A 19715-nucleotide genomic window follows, 5' to 3' on the forward strand; every position below is an offset into this window, starting at 1 on the left:
GAGGTGGGTGGTGAGCTAAAAGTTATGACAAAGCTTGCAGCACTTCAGCTTTACTTCCCATGTGTTTTCTCATGAAAACGTAAGTGAATTTTTTGAAATTCTGCTGCTTAAACATTTCTTGAAACTAAATGTTTTCACCAGCTTTTCTTTGACAGCTACACAAGAAAGCATTCTGGAATTAGTTTCTCATTTAGGAGGCAGGGAATGTTCACAGAAAGGAGAGTAGATCATTAGTCATCGCTATACCATCAAATGCCTTTAAGAAAAAATAAAGACATTTAAGAAAATTTAAAAATGTAAGAAAAAATTAAAATTTAAGAAAAATATATAGAGAAACTGAATTTATGATTTCAAATATATAATCCGCTAAAAAATGCATCACTCCAAGTTGAGTGTACAAACCTTGTGTTAGTCAACAGTTCTTTCCCTTTATATCTAAACATTTCTCCTTCTGCACTTCAAAGGGGAATTAAAGCTGCAAAATAAAGAAACTTACATTTATCAATGACATAAGTGATTGGAAGGACAAAACTCTGAGATGAGAAGGCTCCATTCAAAGCTTAGTCCCTTGAGGCTCAAGTGTCATCACGACTTTAACCACAATTTTATCATACAGTTGCTGCACAAAGGAAACGGCTGGAAGTTGTACTAGCAGCCTCATCTTTTTACATATTGCTCCTTGACCTACTGACAACCTGCACAATAGAATCACTGTTGGCATCTTGCACAGGAACAGGCAAAATTGTGCTAGTATTGAAAGCAGAAGAGTTATGTTTTTATTGGTATCTTCATAAATGTAAAGCTGAATTTTAAAAAAGGGAGATAAGACGCTGTCAAGAGATAAGCCAGGCTTAAAATGAAGTGCAAGGGAAAGAAATGCTACCTACACATCACGAAGGCAGCTCACTCGGGAGAATTACGATTTTGAAAAGATGAGAGGAAAGAACCACAGAATTAATTTTTAGCCCCAGTCCTTCAATAAGGATTACACTTGGGAAATAAAGGCATAACATCAAAGCATGAAACGTGGCATGTGACCTGATGAATAGCTTAAGATACTAAACTACTGCCAGTCTTAGCATTAGGCTTTCACTTGACTCAAGTATTTCTTTAAAGTCACTAAGTGGCAAACAGGTATGGGTTTGTGCATGTTGAGATACTGCAATGGCATTTATGTTCATCAAAACCCAGAGTTTAGTCCGAAGTCAAATATCCTGAGCAGAACAAAACCAGAAGCAGTGGGCTAGGAAAGCTGCAATGAATTCTGTGGTTCACAAAATGGAAAAAAAATGCTTGTAAATTGCACTTTTCTCTTTTCCTTTCTATCAGCTGCTCACACTAAAACAAATCATATACTGAAGTGAATTTTGATTGTCATCTCAATTTAAGAACAGCTAGAGTGGAGTGAAAAATCTGGATCAGACTATTCACATCCACTTCTAGGCAATGCATTCATTTCTAGTGAAGGCATACACCTGCTAAGCTACTTTCAGAACTTATTCCAAAGTCAATTTGCTGGCAACATGCTTTTCCCTTCTTAACACCATATTTGATTCGGTTTCATAGGACATTCCGAATCACTTAGGAGTTAGTATTTTCCTACATACATTTCACACACCAGTTCAAAAACTGACCTACAACTCTTGAAGACAGTACAGAAGTTTGAAGAAGGCATCTAGATTTGTAATTAAAAAAAATCAGAGAGGCACTGAGAAGGAAGAGTCCTCAATCAGGCAGTCTTTCCAGTTTTTCCCTCAAGTAAAAACTAATAATGTGCAACAGTGAGCCACTGAAGTGCCTTTGTTTTACTGACTGTTCCACAGCTGTAGGCTGATGAGATTGCAGTGGAAAGTAATTTTTTAAATTTTCCATTCATTTCCAAAACCTCAGCTGCTACAAGTGCATACGGGTTTAAAAATTTTAGAATAATGCACTGAAAGCTACAGTATGAGACCACTAATAGACAGAAAGACATCTGTTTTGATTTCTCTTTATTCAGATTAATGGAGTTTAGTTAGATGCTGTCCTCCCTAAGGAAAAGGTGCACAGGCACTGGTAGCTGTTGGAAGTAAACAGCTGGGCACAGAAAGACACAGAAGACTGAATGATGCTACCCTTCCAAATGCTAAGTTTTCTAGAAAATCCTTCAAGTATGAAACATGGCAGCCAACCACTACGTTCCTAAGGAAGAGCATTTCACTAGCTTCTGTTCAACGTAAAAAATTAAAAAGTATGTCAATCTCTTACAAGAGTCAGCTGCAGACTAATGACACTTTAAAAAAATGTGGAGGAAGATGTACCACTAATTGCTGCACATTTTTTGTCCACTCTTCCATGATGAACCCTATCAATATTTTCTTTTTTGAGGATTTTTTTTTTTTTTACAATGAGAAGTTAAATAAAGACACTAAGAAAATTCATCAGAGAGCTAGCAAAGACGCAGCACATAGATTAGCAGAATACATGCACAGTCTCCATGCTAGAGTTCTGTTTTCTACCATGTTATCCATACTTGCAGCAAGGAAGCAAAGTTTCCACATGCAATATATATACTATTAATAAATATTTGTCACATTTTAGTAACATTATGGAAGGCTAATGGAACAGGTTAACTCCTTGGAAAGCAGCAGTGAAAATAACAGCTTGTGCAAATCTCTTATTGCAATGCCATTAGGAGTCAGGACAGTCAGAAAAGAAAGGTACCAAAACTTCCTTTCCCGTTCCATTTGAACTGATTGCCCACGATAGAAACAAACATTTCCTGTGACATTAAGTTGTCATCAGCTTCTGTGATTCCCAGTTCACTCAGTCTTTTCTTGTGCATCTGGCTCTTCTTTGCAGAAGTAGCCCCAAGTTCATTTGCAATTTCATAATTGCCTTCAGTTTGTTCAGAAATCTCAGCTTGCTCATAAAGCTCCAACTCATCAGTTACACATTCAGGTAGTTCTTCTTGCCTGAAGCCCTCTACACAGGCTGTCCCATCACCTGACTGGGTAGGCTGTGTAGTCCCTAAGTCAGGAAACAATAAGAATGTCATCAACAATCACGCAAAACAGCCAAATCATTTAAAACTCCTGGAATTAAATTTTCTTCAGTCTTAACATTTCTACCTCATCCCACTCACTTTTTGGATAACTACTTAGTGACAGCCACATATTCCAAATACAGTGCAAGATGCTTGAGGAAAAGGTTTCTTCTTGAGATGACTTCAAGTTGCCAAGTGATAGTGATATTAGAAGATTACAGTGGATTTACACATTGCACTTAGTGACAGTTCTTCTTAAATAAGACATAATATGAGAAATACAGTTGTCACATTTTATTTACTGCAGCGGAAAAATCTGTGCTGGGAGCACGTCTCAGCTCTAATGCATAAAAAAAATGAGCAGAGAATTATCATGAACCAGAAGAGCTGTAAGAGAAGCCATATTTGCTTTCTTGCTGGTCACACTCTTGTTTCTGTATGAGCCAAGGAGGCCATCAGTCATACAAGCTCTGCTTAGTAGGGAGCACAGATCAGGTACATGAGGACTTTACAATGGAACTGCACACACACCATGAAGCAGACATTCACCGTATTGCTCTGCAGCAAGTTCATCCTTTAGGAAATTCCAGTGTTCAGAGAGTTATGAAGATTTATTTCAGCTACATCAATGTAGACATTATTAGAAAATTTAAGAGACTTGATTATGAATTATGCAATCAAAAAACCTGGGTATACTAGATTTACTAGTTTTAGGAGTTTCTTCTAGGAAGAGAAAAATACCTTTTGTTCTCTCTACTGAAGCATCCTTTATGTCCAAGGGCATTGTTGGTCTAACCAGGACCACACCATATCCTTCATTATTATGGATCATATTATTGACCATGGTTATCTTGGGGATGTCATAATGTTCATCTAAAAAGTTCTAAAGCAAAGAAATGGAAATCCAACATGTTATGTCCAGCTAAAGGGATGCAAAATATTCCAGTTTTAGGTATGTATTAGCTAGAATTTTATTATTTACCTCTGCAAGTGACATTGCAAAAGGCATTTTCCTTCTGGCAGATAAAGTAAAACAAGTATACTGCTTTGGTGGACCAATCCAAGGCAAACAAGTACCATTATCATCATATGTGACATAAGAGTTCTACCATAAGGTATCAAGGTTATAAGCCAACCTAAACACAAATTATTTGCATTAATTCTAGCAGCTATAAGCTGTTGAAAAACAAGTACATTCTGCCTTGAACTGACCTTTATAAGTATTCCCTCCTTGCAGTGGTGTATGCCATTGTCTAAGAGGGTGCACGTACTACCTGGATATATTTCCACACCAGCACCCTACAAGATAAAATTGATAGCAGTTCACAAATAGTTCGGGCACATTTCCAATTTAACTTGACAACTCCATTGTGGATCCTTTGTGTTCATCTACCAGTTTGTGCAAAGCAAAATTGTGTTACTGCTCCAGCTTCACAGCTTCGTTAACCAACTTAAGCAGCAATACTCAAGGTTGAGGCCCCATGGATGATATCACCACCAGTCCATAAAAACTCTGATAAAGAGTAACTGCACAGCCTTGCATTACTTTCTTGTTCCTTAGTCATCCACCTTAACACTCAAAGCCCCATCATTCTTCGAAATGTTCTAATCAGAGTTCATTTCTGTGTTTATCATCCTTCTGTAAGAATCAATGGACAAGGTGTCCAGAAAGGGCATTTCATTTGCGGAATAAATGCAAGGTTTAATGAGAAAATTATTTATGGGCAGAGAAAACAGAAAATCACTTTAGAAGTATTGCAGGACATAAATCAGTCCAGAAATGCAGCAACGATTATTTCACAGATGTCCCCTGTTACTACATCATTTTCATATCATCACACACAAATCGGCATGAGACATTTCACTAGATACTATTGGAGGCTACAAGACCCCTGGGACCAATCTCTTAAACTCAAAAACATGTAGCTGTCCAAAATGAATTTGTAAAGGTTCTCTCAGGAGCGACAGAAGTCACCCCATTACTGACTGTATTATTTCCAAGCAGAAACCTTTATTTTAATTTAGGAAATAAGCCAGAGTTAAGCATTTGTTTGTACCTTGGCACCATACAGATCTGAGTTTTTCATTAATAGCTCAGCTGATGTTCGTACTGTTATGCCTGTAGTTTCACACTGTAACACACAATTCTCCAGCGTGGTTTTCCCATGATGGACATCTACATACACAGAAAACAAATATTGCTAAATGAATCAGTTACACAAAGGCAAACCCCTCCTACAGATAGATGGACTTGGAGCATTTTTGCAGTGTGATAAAATTACTATTTTAATTTTATCCACTTCAGGTTAATTTTACTGATTTGCTCATGCATGGTTTGAACTCATGCTTTTTCTAGTATAAGCAGGAACACTGCTGCAAGGGAGCACTAGTCAAAGGTTTGTCTGAGAGGTTTTTTGGCTTTTTTTTTTTTTGAAAGTGACAGCAACTATTCATTACATTCATAAAAGACCTTTGAATTAATAAGTTATTAAATACATGTATACAGGTGTTAATAAACATTTTAACATGTTTAAGACCAAACATCTGTTGAGGCAAAGTATTAATCAGCACCTTCTGCAAAGACAGAAGGCAGTGGCCAATAAACTCATTGGATACAACTTCGGATTATTTGAGCCTCAGTTTGAACGTGCTGTCAGCAAACAAAGTTCTACACTACTTCTACAGCACATGCCATTCCTCAACGGAGAGCTGGCTGGGTTCAGCTACAGCTGAATATTGCCATAGGGATTCTTTTGTGGAAAGAGGAATTATTTCCTTTTCCAGGTAGCCTGACATAAGCTGTGCAGCAGTCAGAGTCAGGTTGCCTTAACAGCAGAAAAATGATCAAGTCAAATGATCTTATCCAAGTACAGGAATAAAACACAAGAGCCACAATAGCTTGAAAGTACACAGAGAAGAAGTTATTTTGATGTCCACATTATAAGCAAGTTAAAAAAAGGGGGAAGCCTTGATACTTATACCTGTAGGGCTCCTCACTACAATATTTTGTTAAAACTAGTAAACTCCAACACTGGGTCCCAGCTTTAATTTTAACAGTAAATTATGAAAGATTCACAAAAAGTTCAAGATGCTTTTATACTTACTTAAAATCCCCTCCACAGCATCATGTTGCACTAACTTCAAACTGGAGATCCTTATATTGGCTCCTGTACAGTCAACAAAGTTGTCTCCTTTCCCTCGTTTTTCTATCACAATATCATCTGGCAGGCCATAGCCTTAAAGCACAGGTGAGAGATGCAAGTTTGATGAATAACTGGTAACAGTCAGGTGCTCAGTACATAACAGACATTTAAATTAAATACAGAGGTTTAAAACTTGAGGACTAATATCTTGAATAGGATTTTCCACCCAGTGGCCAGGCTACACCTTACATCTCCTCTGTACCAAGGTACAGGCACTCAAAACCAAACTCAAAAGTTACCTTACTTGAATGAGACACAATAAAATGCAAAGTTATTTTAGACAGTTGAACAAAAGGGTAACTGAGCTCACATTTGCCAAGGCCAAAGTTCTTACTCCCTAAAGTTACAACAGAGCAGGGAGAGAGATGTAGTAACCAAGGACACACAGGCACCTGCAGTCTGCTTTCAAAGTACAGAAGTTCACTAGAGCAGGCAGAGGTTCCAAAGAGCACAGGGAAAAAAGCAGTCACCACCACAACACAAGGAAGCAAGTGCAAAGGACTTGATATTGTTAGTAAGCTTCACTCAACTTCCCTATTTAAATGAAACTTGGGTCAAAATTTAATGTTCCTGTGTTACACGGGCTTCCATATTAATTCAGATTAAAAAGAAAACTTTCACAAGCATATGCCAACATTGATTTACTAAGCCATCCACAGTTGTCAGCATTCAACCACTTACAGGGAAATTTATGAGCATGTAAAGCTTTTATTGCATGTCACTGACAAGAATCATGATAAGGAAAGCAGTAATGCAACGTCTATTAAAGCAGCATGAGTCCTATCATTTTCTGAAAGCACACAAACTCAGATAAGAAGTGCCTGAGCAGGATGCTAGCTTTTAACCAAGCACATAAATAAATACTGTAATGTGCAAGTAGAAAGGTTAAAAAAAGAAAAAACCTTTGAACAAGAGTTGGCAGAGTTTTAAAGACAGCAGATGTAATGCAAAGTTAAGTGACTGATACTTCAACACACTATACTATCTAGAAATCTTTTCCCACTGCCACTGATTTATGGTCACCCCTGGGCAGAAGGTGGCATGGGGCGGTTTACTTCCAGTACGTAAACAGAGAGCACCACAGGACAGCAAATGGCAGATCTAGTTTAACTTCACACCACTACAGAAAGAGGTTGTTATCCAAGGCAAGAGTTTTAGAAATAACTGTCCTACAGAACACCGGCAGTTTTTCTGACCATGCTTTTAGCTTGCTTTACACTTCATCCCTGAAGTAGCAGCTCTAGTAGTAAGAAGGAAGCCAGTGACAAGACAAGGAATAGAGAAGGAAAGATTCACCTGCTGTCAAGTGGTGTTCAATACACAACATGGTCACAGCTGTATGCCTGCCTGTAAGCTAAGTGACTCCACAGGACCTAAAGGCAATTGTCATCCAGTAACACTGATCACAGATACTACATGGGCTGATGCTACAGGTTCCCATCCAGCTTGAACAACTACTGTACAAGCAGAAGGGAAGTTCTATGTGCCTTTGCTACACATTTTTGTCAAGTGTTAAAGTTATCCTTACCGTGATTTCCTGCAGCTGCTACTGCTTTAACCTTATTTAGTTCTTGTAAGTTTTTATTTATCCCTGACTTACTAATCCTCATACTTGCAACCTTAGTACTGACTTGCACAGTGGCCAGAAAAAAATAAAAGCTCTACTAAGCAAAGTGACATTATATCTTTGATGAGTCACCCCTTCATCCCAAGAAAGCCACCAAAACAGCCAGCTGCTCAGATTAGTGCCAGCAAAATTTTTCTTGATGCTCCTACTTCAAACATTTTTGGCTGCTACTATTGCTATAAAAACTTCTCTAACAGGAGTCCGTATAAGAAGATTACTCTGACACTTGCTCATTATTCAGAGTGGTTCGTACTAAAGATACATATATGCCTTGCTCCTTAAAGTAGAGCAGCTCATCCTTTAATAGGTGTGCTATTGCACCATTTGTATTACTGTTTCCTCAAAGCTAGAAAAGCAATAAATACCACCCCACATAATTTTAGAACAATGTCATTCTTGCAGATAAATCACTTTGAGGTCCTTTATCCTGCAGGTGCATTGTCTATCAGCATACATATGTATATAAATCAAACATAGACAAGAGAAGGGCGAGAAAGAAAGTGACACTCATAAAACAAGAAGGGCAAGAAAAATAAAGTCCAGAACAGCAGAAAATTAAACCCCCAGCCTTCTTCCCATTAAGAAGTTTTGACAAGATAAAAATGCAGCTAAATAAGTATCTGAACAGCTGTACAAGCCCCAGTGATATACAGACTATTGCACTGCAACAGAGTGTGCATGCCTAAAGCAGAGGAATTACACTGACTAATCAAGAATTGTGAGGAAGAGATAGCAACATATCCTAGACAAGGCAGAAGTATTTAAAACAAATATTTTGCAAGAAAAATGGAATCACATATGCTATGTCTGTTTCTACAGAAAAAAAATACACATTACATCAACAGCTCCCGCCTCTATCCATGCAGTTCACATAATGCAGATTCACACTGGTAGCCCCCACACACATTGCTGACATGCACTAATTGCCATAAACTAAGTTCTAATGGCACTTGGCTCTTTCCCTCTGTATTCACCAGTGCTATACTGGCAGTGAGTATATCTCTGAAGCAGATTAAGACATGCAAAGAAGAATAAGGACATCTCTCAAGTACTCAAGTTACTGGCTGTAAAAACTGAAGCCTCTCAGAATGACTTTTGTGCTTCCTAGATTAAAATAAAAAAATCGAGTCCTTCATGTTTCTGTTGAATCCTCTCTATTATCTATATAATCAGGATTTATCCAGACAGATAGTTAGGAGGAAATGATGAATTTGCTGTTAATCAGCAAAATTTGCAGTTTATTTGCAGAAGTAACTATGGCTAATGAAACAGCTTATTCCATCCTGCACTCTACAAGCAGACATAGGAACACTTTGAAGAAAAAAGCAAATGCTCCTGTCAAACTCCACAAAAAGTAAATCCTTATGCAGAGCTAGTTTAAGACATTCAGTTTACTTTGTTTTAAGGACCTTTACGCTAGCAAACCTTCTACCTTCTAGTTCAACTGAATCAGCAATGCAGAACACGCCATCTACAACATAATGACCAGGACAGATGATGACTGTGTCTCCTTCATAACAGGCATTTACAGCTGCCAGTGGATCACTGTGAAACTGTAAAAGACAAACAATATAATCAGCTCCTGAAGAATGCTATAAAAATGGATGCATTTATGCCCTCAAAGCTTGCTTTTCAATTAAATGTTGCTGCTTTTGCTTAAAAGAAACCCTTTTTAATGACCCCAATAATACACAATTTCTACTTTGAATTCAAGAATCATAGCACTCTGGACAAAAACAGCCTGAAAACATTCCTTTGATGTTTGTGTCATGTCCATTCCCCCATGAGAAAACTGGGGCAGAGACACAGATTGAAGAGCATATGCACCAGAAAGCAAACCTCAATATGGCCAGGCCAACATTTGAATTGTGCCTCAAGTGACTTGCCATAAATTAGTGAAGAAATAGATGACAGAAGGTAAAGAAAATAAAACACACAAACAACTCAGCAACTAGATTTGAGTTGGTCTGAACACTGACGTAACCCTTTGCTCCTGGTGCAAGTCACCCCAAAATAGAGTTCAGATATTACAGTGGCAAATATGGGGTCCACATGGTCCTTTTTCTTGCCCAAAGAGGGCAGGCTGATATCCTTCACAAATATTACTGGGAGATTCTGTATTGAAGGATAACAAGTAGTACAGAAAAATTGCACGTTTATTGCTTCCCAGGAAATTCCAGGGTAGGCACAGTGAGAGCATTTTTCAATTGCCAAGTCAGAAGATCTGATTTATAGCCCAAAAGTTAATCCAGGACCTTCCCTGTGGCTCCATTTTGGCCATCTGTAATTCATGAACTTGATCAGAATACAGCAAGCAATTTAATTTGGGCCTAAGGAATCCAGACTGTTCTTAACTGCTGAAGTGTTAAGTCCTGTCGGAATTCACTAAAACTAAACATAACAGCTCTAAAATAAATGTATCTCCTACACAGAACTAAAGCAACAGAATGACATTTCTTTCTTCAAGCTCTAGATCATTATCAGTAGCAAAGGACACAGGTATTTCAAAACTAAATATAAGTATTACACCTTACCATGTTTCATGGTAGAATTATTACAGAAGGTATATCTCATTATTTCTTACACACAGGAAGGAAACTGCTTGTATAAAGTACTCAGCAGACACAAATGCAAAGAAATTATTTATATCATCCAGTCTTATCACATATTGTTTAAATTACAGTGCTTTTTTTGAACTGACAAAAAATGATACTGTGCAAAAGTATTATCTTGCACATGATAAATTAACTTATTCTTCCACATCATTGTTTCTTGAGGAGAAAAAAGTATTAGCAGACAGACAATTCCTGTTACTGCACCTGTATTTCTAGCTCTTCACCACAAGATTCAGGGCAAAGTTTGTCCCTTATCAATGACTGCAGCAGACTTGCCATCATGGTTGAGGATACAACATGAGTGATCTTGGTACCTGTTGGTCTCAGTCCTTTAGCTTGGAGACCACTGTATTTTTGGTAACCAAACACATACCTAAAACAAGAGCAACAAAGCCATTAGTTCTTTCTTCAGTAAAGAACGTCCATGTATAGTTTCCCATATGGCCCTCCTCCTTGCACAAACCCACCAAGTACCTCAGCAGAGGATTCTCAATTAGTTTTAGCTTTTGTTTTAAGTGCTCTATTTTCTCATACAATTTTAGTCCTTCCACCATGGAGACATTTTCTACTTCTGAGTCTGAATCGCTGCTTGATATGCTGTTCCTCACATTTAAAAACTTCCTGTAAAGCTCTTCACATTGAGACAACAAGTTCTGGTAATCAGCTACAAGCCCAGAAGGCACACGATGTTCAAGGATGTCATAATGCCTGCAATTCAGAGCAAGGAGTCAGTATATTTCACATTTACAATTTTGAAAGATCAAATACAAACCCAGAGAGAACCTGAGGAGTTCTGCATCAGTACTTTAGTCAAGATTCTCTGCAGTCTATATCAACACAGCTCATTTTTTTTGAAAGCAGCAAAACCAAGAATCTGAACACACACAAACATATTACTGTCTAAATAGCTGCCCATCCACCTTGAAAGATTATACACGATTATCAGAAACTCACTCTAAAACAAAGGCATAAACATAGCTATAAAAAAGTAAGAATTCAGAAGGTAGATATAAAAATTAGTCTATTTCTAAGCATTTATTAGAACAACTGAGAAAATCATGTCTGAAATAGAAGAAAAATCCTATAATGTGAAGTCTCTATTAGCAACAATCTAAACAACTACCTGGACAAAAACACAGAATAAGAAAGGCATTATCAGCACCAGATGAAGACGTGAAGGCACTGCATAGTAAATTTTGCACTATCCCAAGGCTATCCTCTACAAATGAAATTGCAGGCCAGAAAATGCCAGCCCAAGGTTGCATTGCCAAAGTCAGAAAGATGAGGACACCTGCCAGCTAGACGGTGCCAAGAACTCCAGGGCCAGTCATGTAGGACTAATCATGGTCACTACAAAAAAGCTGGACAGCATTTAATGATACAAATAAAACAAGATTTAATTATCTCACATCATTTTTGTAGGGAACCAATTGAACACAGTATAAATAGCTCTATTCAATAGGCTACATGAAATAAGGGCAAAGATGTTCCCTCAGCTTTCAGAGGTTCTTTAAAGGGTGCACTTAAAGCATACTGCAAAGAGCAAGAAAATTTGTAGTCAGAGCAGTCAATATCTATACAGTTCCAATAAACAGGGTGTACAGAAACACAAAGAGCCTCACAAAATTTTGGCAATGGGATTATCAGAGGCAACAGTAAGTCAATGTAGCATGATTAACAGCAGAAGAATCTATAGCTATATAGAAATATAAAGTATTTGAAGGAAACAATGTTGTACATAATTTGGCCCTGAAATGCATGCTCTACATTTTAGGGCTGGTCACTACGAAAGCACATAAAACTATCTTGTTTTTTCAAGCTTTAGTTAAACAGTTCATACAGCTTTACTTGCCTCAGAAGACGAGTACCACCTAATGTGCAGTGTAAAGATACTGTCTGTTCTTATTAAAACAGTGCACACCAGAGATCTGAAAAGTTTAGAGCATCATATGTTTCCATCCATTGAAGATTAATATTATTTCTGAGCTGACACATCAGTACTTAGATCACAACACAGGATAGCACCAACACCAGTGTAGCTTGGAGGGCAGGCTTTGTATCAAGCATGGTATGGGAGAACAAGAAAGGATAACATTTACTTTCCTGCTTGAAGACATTGTTTAAGCATTTTGGATTCTCACTAAAGTGGCTGCAAGGCCACACACAGTGTTAAAAAAAAAATAAAAACATTATCCCATGGCACATCATTGCATTCTGGTTTCATTCCCTGCAAAGTCTCCATAAGGCTCCAAAAACTCAACAACAGAATAGCCATTTGCTGGAGCATACAAGTATAAACACTTCAGAAACACGTACAATTTCCATATATAACACTTTTTCCTAATTTGTATGATCGCAGAAAAATACAGACATATCAGAGTCCTCAAATGTCACATTGTGTCCTGTTTGAAAGAGAGGCCTGCAGCCACCTTTATAGTGTGGGTAATTATACTAATTTTCTTTGTAAAGTACATGCTATATGCTATATTCTAGCACATGTAATGCCATATTCTAAACGCCATTTCAGGGTAGGCTATAAATATTCACTGATGTAGTTCACCAGCATCATAGCAGTATCAAACCTGGATCTGAATGACACACAAATTTCTGGGTACTCATGATGCTAAGTTGTAATAACTAAAGAAAAGGAATTGAAAAATAACTCTCATGAAAGACTCAAGAAAAAGTGCATCAAATCTCAGAGAAAACCTACAGTAAAAATCACTTGTCAATTATTTGTTCTAGGCATGTTTTATGGTGTGCTTTGGTTATTTAGCACCCTCAAAAATATAACCAGATTGTGTCCTTGTGCACTGCTTCAGTTCCATACAGCAGGACAGCATTAAAAACCTACCTTCAGAAAACCTAATGCTGACTAATCCCACTAGGGAAAGAAATCCACACATTCCTCCTTCAGCATGACCAGTTTACAAGTTTTTGTTTACATTCAGTTCCATTCTGCTTCTTATTCTATGCCCAGAGGTATCAAAGCATCCCACGCTATCTTTAATTAGGATTACAATGCCTATGCCTGCAAGTTGAAGGAGGCTATAGCTGGGTTTGGAGCGCCATCTGATGGAAGGTCAAGGATTACAGGGAAAAACTGGGTTCAGAAATCAAGTGGCAACCTCAGTTGCACCCTCTTTCCATACAAAATTTTGACCATCAGACAGTGAATGCTGTTAGAACAAACTTCCTTTGATTTACTAGTGAACAGGTTTTGTTTTTTTTTTTTTAATCTAGTTGTGTGTCACTATTCCCACATCACCCTTTCCTGTGCTTCTACCCTAATAATATTAAAGGTGTTGCACTTACAATCTCAGTCGAGGCTCAACACATCGCACAAAGTAATCAAAATCATCCTCCTCCTCCTCGTCCCAGGTCCTCCAGATGCACTGGTAGAAGAACCTTTTGAGGCAAAGTAGGCGCTTAATCACACAAAGGAGGCCACATTTACCTAAGCAGAGACAACAGCACTGGAAACATGAATGTAACCAATTTGAGAATTCATCTCAAAGCATCACCTCTCTCCAATTCCATGTTACTGTCCTGTAAACTATTTAGTATACACAGAAGTTACTTTTCTTGTCTGTTGTTTACCTGCATAGTTTTATTTTGTGCATCTAAGTTCAAAATTCATAATAGTCTGAGTTCTACTTTCATCAAAAGAGAGTGAACAGCTAGAAGCTAGATTTGAAAACAAGACTTACACCCTTAAGATCCTGAGGCTTTTTGATTGTTTCGTTTTGGCCAGGCATCCTTCAGCTAAGCTTTCTTTTTCACAATGAGTTTGTCACCTCCATCATTCAAGCTTAGATCTCTACTACTGAGTAATTCTCAACAGAACATATCTCTTCTCCCCTTTTCCTCCCACACTCACCACTTCTGAAACAGTCCATTTTCTAGACGGGAAGGTCATTCCTCCTATTTTAGCTTTTTCATCCAGTTCTACTGCCTATTTGTAGACAGCTTTCAAACAGCACGTAATACATGAAAGCAAGGGAGATGGAAAAGACACAGAGAGATGATAAAGAAAGGAAAAGAAAGTAGAAGTAGTAAGATGTGAACAGACACCTGAAGAATAAAGAGCAAATTTAGGGGAGGAGGCAAAAGGCAGAAAAAAGAATAGGACAAACAACGAAAAAAATCCACCATAATGTTATAGACGAGAAAGGAACACTGCACTAGAGCCAGCAAGGTGATACACAGAAAGCAGACTGACAATAAGCTGCAGCTAAACGTACCTTGTGATTGCATGATTACCTGTAGCTGCAGAGGACACAACAGATTTTCTTTGTGAGCAGTCTCCTCATAGTCATCAGATTTATTTTGGAAAGCTTGACTTGTAAAGCTGCCAGGATGACTAAAAGAACTCAGGGCACCACCCATTGGATACTACCAGAGTCTGATTGTTCAAGACAAAAATAAAACCTTGAGGATTTTCCTACCTGACATGCTCTATGGCTAGTGCTGTCTGGTCAAACTCTCCTGACTCATCATACACAACCCACAGCTCCTGCAGTGGTATCTGACGCTCCTTCAGCTCCAAGAGTTCCTGCATGCACTCCAAGGTAAAGGTGCTATCCCGTGACTCACACAGGAAAGGCTCACTGAGTTGCACAACTGCTTTCAGAGCTGAGTACTCCACATCAACAACCTGTTGGAACAAATTGTTCTTAAGATTTCTCAGAACCTTAGATATAGGTGAGGAAGGCTAACATGAGATGCATAAGTCAGCAGGCCATACTGCAAGTGCCAGTTGAACCCCACAAAATGCACATTGTATAGTACAGCGAAGGCAATCTATTCAGCTGAAGTGATAACCCCAGAATTAAGCTTCTCAGAACCACATATCTAGAGCCTTTTCCACATTCAAAACTTTGTTCAAATCCTTCATAATATTCGTACAAGGCCAGCAAGCTGCTTCCCTTTTTTGTTTGGTGTTTGGTGTTTTGTTTTTTTGTTTTTGTTTTGTTGGTTTTTTTTTTTTAAAAACAGGCAAAAGCAGTATCCTTAGACTCAAACAAATCAATACCTTACAGTTCTTACGGACTCCTTTGGGGCTCATTTTTCAAAGTGCCCACAAGACACAAACAATCCAAAGAGTTAGTCTGGGCCAGTGAAAGCCATTTTGTCACTAATTGGGTTCAAAAGCTGAGGAGGTACAAAGTTTTTCCCTCTTCAAACTTGTAATGGAAGTGCAAGTTTGAATATCCAAGGTTTGCACAAAATTGTATGACTTGGACATTGAGACCTAGAAAAGGAGTATCCTAAACCGGCAATCTTCAGTGGGTCTATGACAGGAGTATGCAATGCAGAAGAGCTACTGTCAGTACCAATGTGGGTTAAAAGGAAGAATTTTAGTGATAAAAAAATGACAAATGATCAGAGCCTGATATTTGAAAAGACTACATTACAACAGCCAGCTCTGGACCAAGTACTTATCCCCTCTGTGCCCACAGAGTTCTACCTCACAGCTCACTTGCACTGACTTGGTGTTTTCCCTTCCAGTTCCAAGCAAGGAGCCCTTTGAAAAAATTCCTATTGCTTTAGCTGTCACTGGCAATTAGATATGAAAACATTACTATTTTCTACCAGCTCATAAACTTCATAGATAAATGATCTGTCTGTTAGAGACAAATTATGTCAATTGGAGACAAATGCCTGAGCAACTGCATTCCATTTACCTCAACAAGGACCTCAAACACATTAGTGCGCCAGACTGCCTGCCATCCAGATGGTTCAAGGACCTTCTCCAGGTACTCAGCTGTGAATTCTTTCACCTCAGAAGCTTTGCAGTCAGCTAAAAAGAAATTGAAGACAGTACATTTATGCAAGGAAAGAAAGAAAAGTCCTCCAGATCACTGGAAAACAAAAGTCAACACAGTTGAAATGTTCCTCTACCACATCTAAAATTGGACTTAATTCCTTTTTGGCTCATGATAACCATCAGCATTTTTGCTGTCTCCCTCAGTACTGAGAGCACTGGACAGTCATCTGTTTTGTGCTTCTCTGGAAGAAGAGATCCAGTACTCAACTTTCCAGGTACTGAAGGTTTCAGTGCCAGTGGTATTAAACAGCTAACCTGTGCCTTAGCTTAAACAGTCTTACTACACACAAAAAAGTTCTAGTAAGATCAGTTAAAACAAGGCACAGAATCTGGTATTAGCACCTTTGCCTTTCAATCATTCAGATTTTATTTACTTATATTAAAGCCATTGCCTCCTGGTCCACCAGCTAGAGCAGCTGAGGTTACAGCGTAAGCGATGGCAGTACACTACATCTTTTCTAGTCCCCGTTATTAAGAGCATCTCACAGTTTAATATGGAATTGACTCCATTTAAACTGGATCATTTAAACAGTCACTACAAGAAACCTGACTACATGTTCTTTTTCTACTAAGAAATTACTTACCCAAGATGTAATCCTGGTAAGCTTTAAATCGCTCATAAAACAAAAGATGATCGGTGTGAAAAATATCTGGAAAAAGCACGTTCCCATCTGGCACAGTCCTTCCTAAAGCAGTCCCTGGTTTGTCACGACTGCCATAATCACTACAGGAATCATCATCTTCCTGGAGCAGATCTGAGGAGAGGAGTGGGAACAAAGCAAGCCCCACAAACTGTCAGTTCAATGCAATCGTCACTCACTCCTGTTCCCAAAGAATTCCTGTTCAGCCCACGATCTATCATGAACCTGCTTTCTACAACACATCTTAAATTATCCTTGGTGAAGAGACTATCTTACTTGGTTACTTGCTCTCTTCTTCAGAATATTTACCCTGTCCCAAAAGAGGATCTCCCTATTTGTTGCCACCTGCCCTGAGCTGCAGTTACGTGCTAATTTACTTTGTTCTATATGTAAGATCTAAAATCCTTTAGGTAATACCTTACCATTCATGTACATATTATGCCTTGTTAGTACACTGCCTGCATCACCCAGACGTGATATCAAGCAATAATCCAAATGATTCTGGAACATGTATAAAACCAGCTGATCCCACACACAACTGATGCAAAATAGTGGACAGGATTACTGTGAGCAAAGAGCAAAATATAAGAAAGATGCATGATAAAATTGCAGATACTAGTCTCAGCTAAAGATGCGTTTTCACAGTTGCCCTTTCCTTCTCTTAAGTCTTTCCCTGTTCTTCAGTACAAGCATTCTTTCTGTATTTTAATAAACTAACAAATAACAAAGTCTCCACACCTGAAGTCTCCATGGAAATTCCAAGCAACATATTAAGGCAGAAGGGACACAGCGTTGTAATTTTTAGCCTGCTTAAATGGACATTGGCTGAATCTTTACTTTGAAGGTCTCAATGCAATGATAGCACCCCTTTAGAAGTCTCCAAAAAAGTGTCTCCACTTGTGTTCTCATTACAAACTCAGTGAACTCAGTCACTGTTGGTCTTGCAGTGTCTCTCAGGCCTGGTCATCCATAAGTTCAGAAAATATTAGAGAGATGACTGCAGTAAACCAAGGGTGATGATGATTCAGGTCTTTTTTTTTTTCTTTTCATTAATGTAACAGCTCAAGATACCCTCATTGTCCATAACTTGATTCTTTAACAATCCATAGACCTCTGCATTTTCATTAGACTACAGTCTGACCTTTAATATATACCCAAAAAAAGAAAAAAATCACATTCTATTTCTAACACATCCCTTACATTTCAGGATATTATGAAATCTAGCAGTTTTGACCTCAAATTTGTTAAAGTTCTTACATATCTGGGGCCAAACTCAATCAACAAAACAAAAATCGGAACCAGTGTATGAGCCAATTACAAATGCTTAGACAATATAACTTTTCTTTGTAGCAGAACCACTGTAATAACATGTAAAGAAAGGAAATGAAAAGGTGATTTTAATCAAGTATGATTTACAAAATATTTTAAAAGATTCCTGTAAAACTGTAGCTATGTTACATGTACACTGTAAGTAAGAATTTTTTTCCTACACACCCATGGTCAAATCCAGCAACTATGATACCAATAGCCCATACAAGCCACACTATGAATTCCAGAGCACAGCATACGGTCCAGAACAAGCCATTTAATTTAGCTTGTTCTTTATTTACAAACTGCAAGCCTGTAACCATGTATCAATAATGACCTGGCACTGAGCAATGATACTCAATAGATACTAAAAGCACCAATATTCCAATATTGTGCTATTAAGGCAGAGCGCAGGGGAGTCACTTCCAGGAAAGCATTTTTCCTCTGTCAGCGTTTCAAACACATACACGTTCCTGGACCCTGATTTAAATGCCTGTGGTATGCACCCGAGACGCACACCATAAGTTCATAACCAAAAGAAAAAAATACTTTACTGTGTTTATTTCCAAAGACATCCCTATGTTCCCCCGCAGGGCACCGTTTCCAGCCCGGTCCCCACCCCGCGCCCCAGCAGCCTTACAAACCAGGGAGCGCCGAGCCGCTGCCTGGGGACGGCCCTGGGCACCGCAGCCTCCGTACCGACACCTGGACACAAGAAGCAGTTTCCCCGTAAGGGCGGCCAAGCAGCAGTACAGGTTGTCCGGGGAGGTAGTACAGCCTCTGTCCGTGGAGGTATTCAAGCCCCGGCCGGAGCAGCTCTGAGCAGCCTGGTCTGATCTCACAGCCCCTCGCCCCGCTGCAGCCGCCTCACGCCGGGGCGCAGCCTCCAGCGTCGCCTTCCGCAGCTGCAGAGCCGCCCCGGGCAAACTGCGCGTCCCTGCTTGCGCTGCCCTAAAGCGGGGCGGACGGTGCCAGCGGCCCTCCCGCGGCTCGCCTCTCCCTTTCCGAGCGGCGGCGGAACCGGGGCGCGCCCGGCCGTAGGTGGTCCCGCGCCCTTCCTCCCCGCGGGACGGCCGCCTGGGACAGGGAGCCCCTACCTGGCTTCGCCTCCTCGGCGCGCTCCTGCAGGCCAGCGCCACTCACTGCCGGCAGCGGGGCCTGACCTTCCCCCTGCGGTCGCGGCGCCGCCGCCGCGCTCTCCTCCAGCTCCGGCCCCGGTTCGGCCATGCTGCCCGCCCGCCCCGCGCTTCTCCGCCCGCTGAAATTTCAAACTTCCCCGGCAGCTAACCCTCTGCAACGTCACCGGCAGCGACCGCCCTGATTGGCTAGCGGCAGCCGCGGGCGAGTCCGGCCGCAACGGGAGGGCGGGCGGCGCCGGGGCCGTTGCGCGGCGGGGCCGGGACTGCTGGCGGCCGTTTCTGCCGGGGTGGGCTGGTGCGACAGTGTCCGCGGGCGCGTCCCCGCTG

At 39.8% G+C, this 19715-nt stretch overlaps 1 protein-coding gene across 1 annotated transcript; it reads right to left on the reverse strand.

Annotated features, from left to right (window-relative positions):
• Positions 1-338: 338 nt before the first annotated feature.
• On the reverse strand, positions 339-19476 carry SHCBP1 (SHC binding and spindle associated 1). The gene is made up of 13 exons (XM_050904274.1): positions 19347-19476; positions 16885-17055; positions 16158-16273; positions 14919-15127; positions 13786-13878; positions 10945-11178; positions 10675-10843; positions 9288-9408; positions 6130-6261; positions 5083-5201; positions 4238-4324; positions 3767-3908; positions 339-3009 (listed from the first exon to the last, which is right to left on the reverse strand). Exons 1-13 carry the CDS (start codon positions 19474-19476, stop codon positions 2687-2689), a joined length of 2046 nt encoding a protein of 681 aa, XP_050760231.1. The 3' UTR covers positions 339-2686.
• Positions 19477-19715: the final 239 nt, after the last annotated feature.

The sequence above is a fragment of the Gymnogyps californianus genome, chromosome 12 (genome assembly GCF_018139145.2).
Source record: "Gymnogyps californianus isolate 813 chromosome 12, ASM1813914v2, whole genome shotgun sequence".
In the NCBI taxonomy this organism is placed as follows: domain Eukaryota; kingdom Metazoa; phylum Chordata; class Aves; order Accipitriformes; family Cathartidae; genus Gymnogyps; species Gymnogyps californianus.

What these genes read in the sequence shown, in the direction of transcription:
- SHCBP1 (XM_050904274.1), bottom strand. Translation starts at nt 19,476, where the DNA reads ATGGCCGAACCGGGGCCGGAGCTGGAGGAGAGCGCGGCGGCGGCGCCG. An exon ending in GTGAAGAGCTAGAAATACAG is followed by an intron (nt 9,409 to 10,674) that starts GTGCAGTAACAG and finishes TGTCTTTTACAG; the next exon opens with TTTCACAGTGATCCACTGGC. An exon ending in CAGATCTGTATGGTGCCAAG is followed by an intron (nt 4,325 to 5,082) that starts GTACAAACAAAT and finishes TTTATCTTGTAG; the next exon opens with GGTGCTGGTGTGGAAATATA.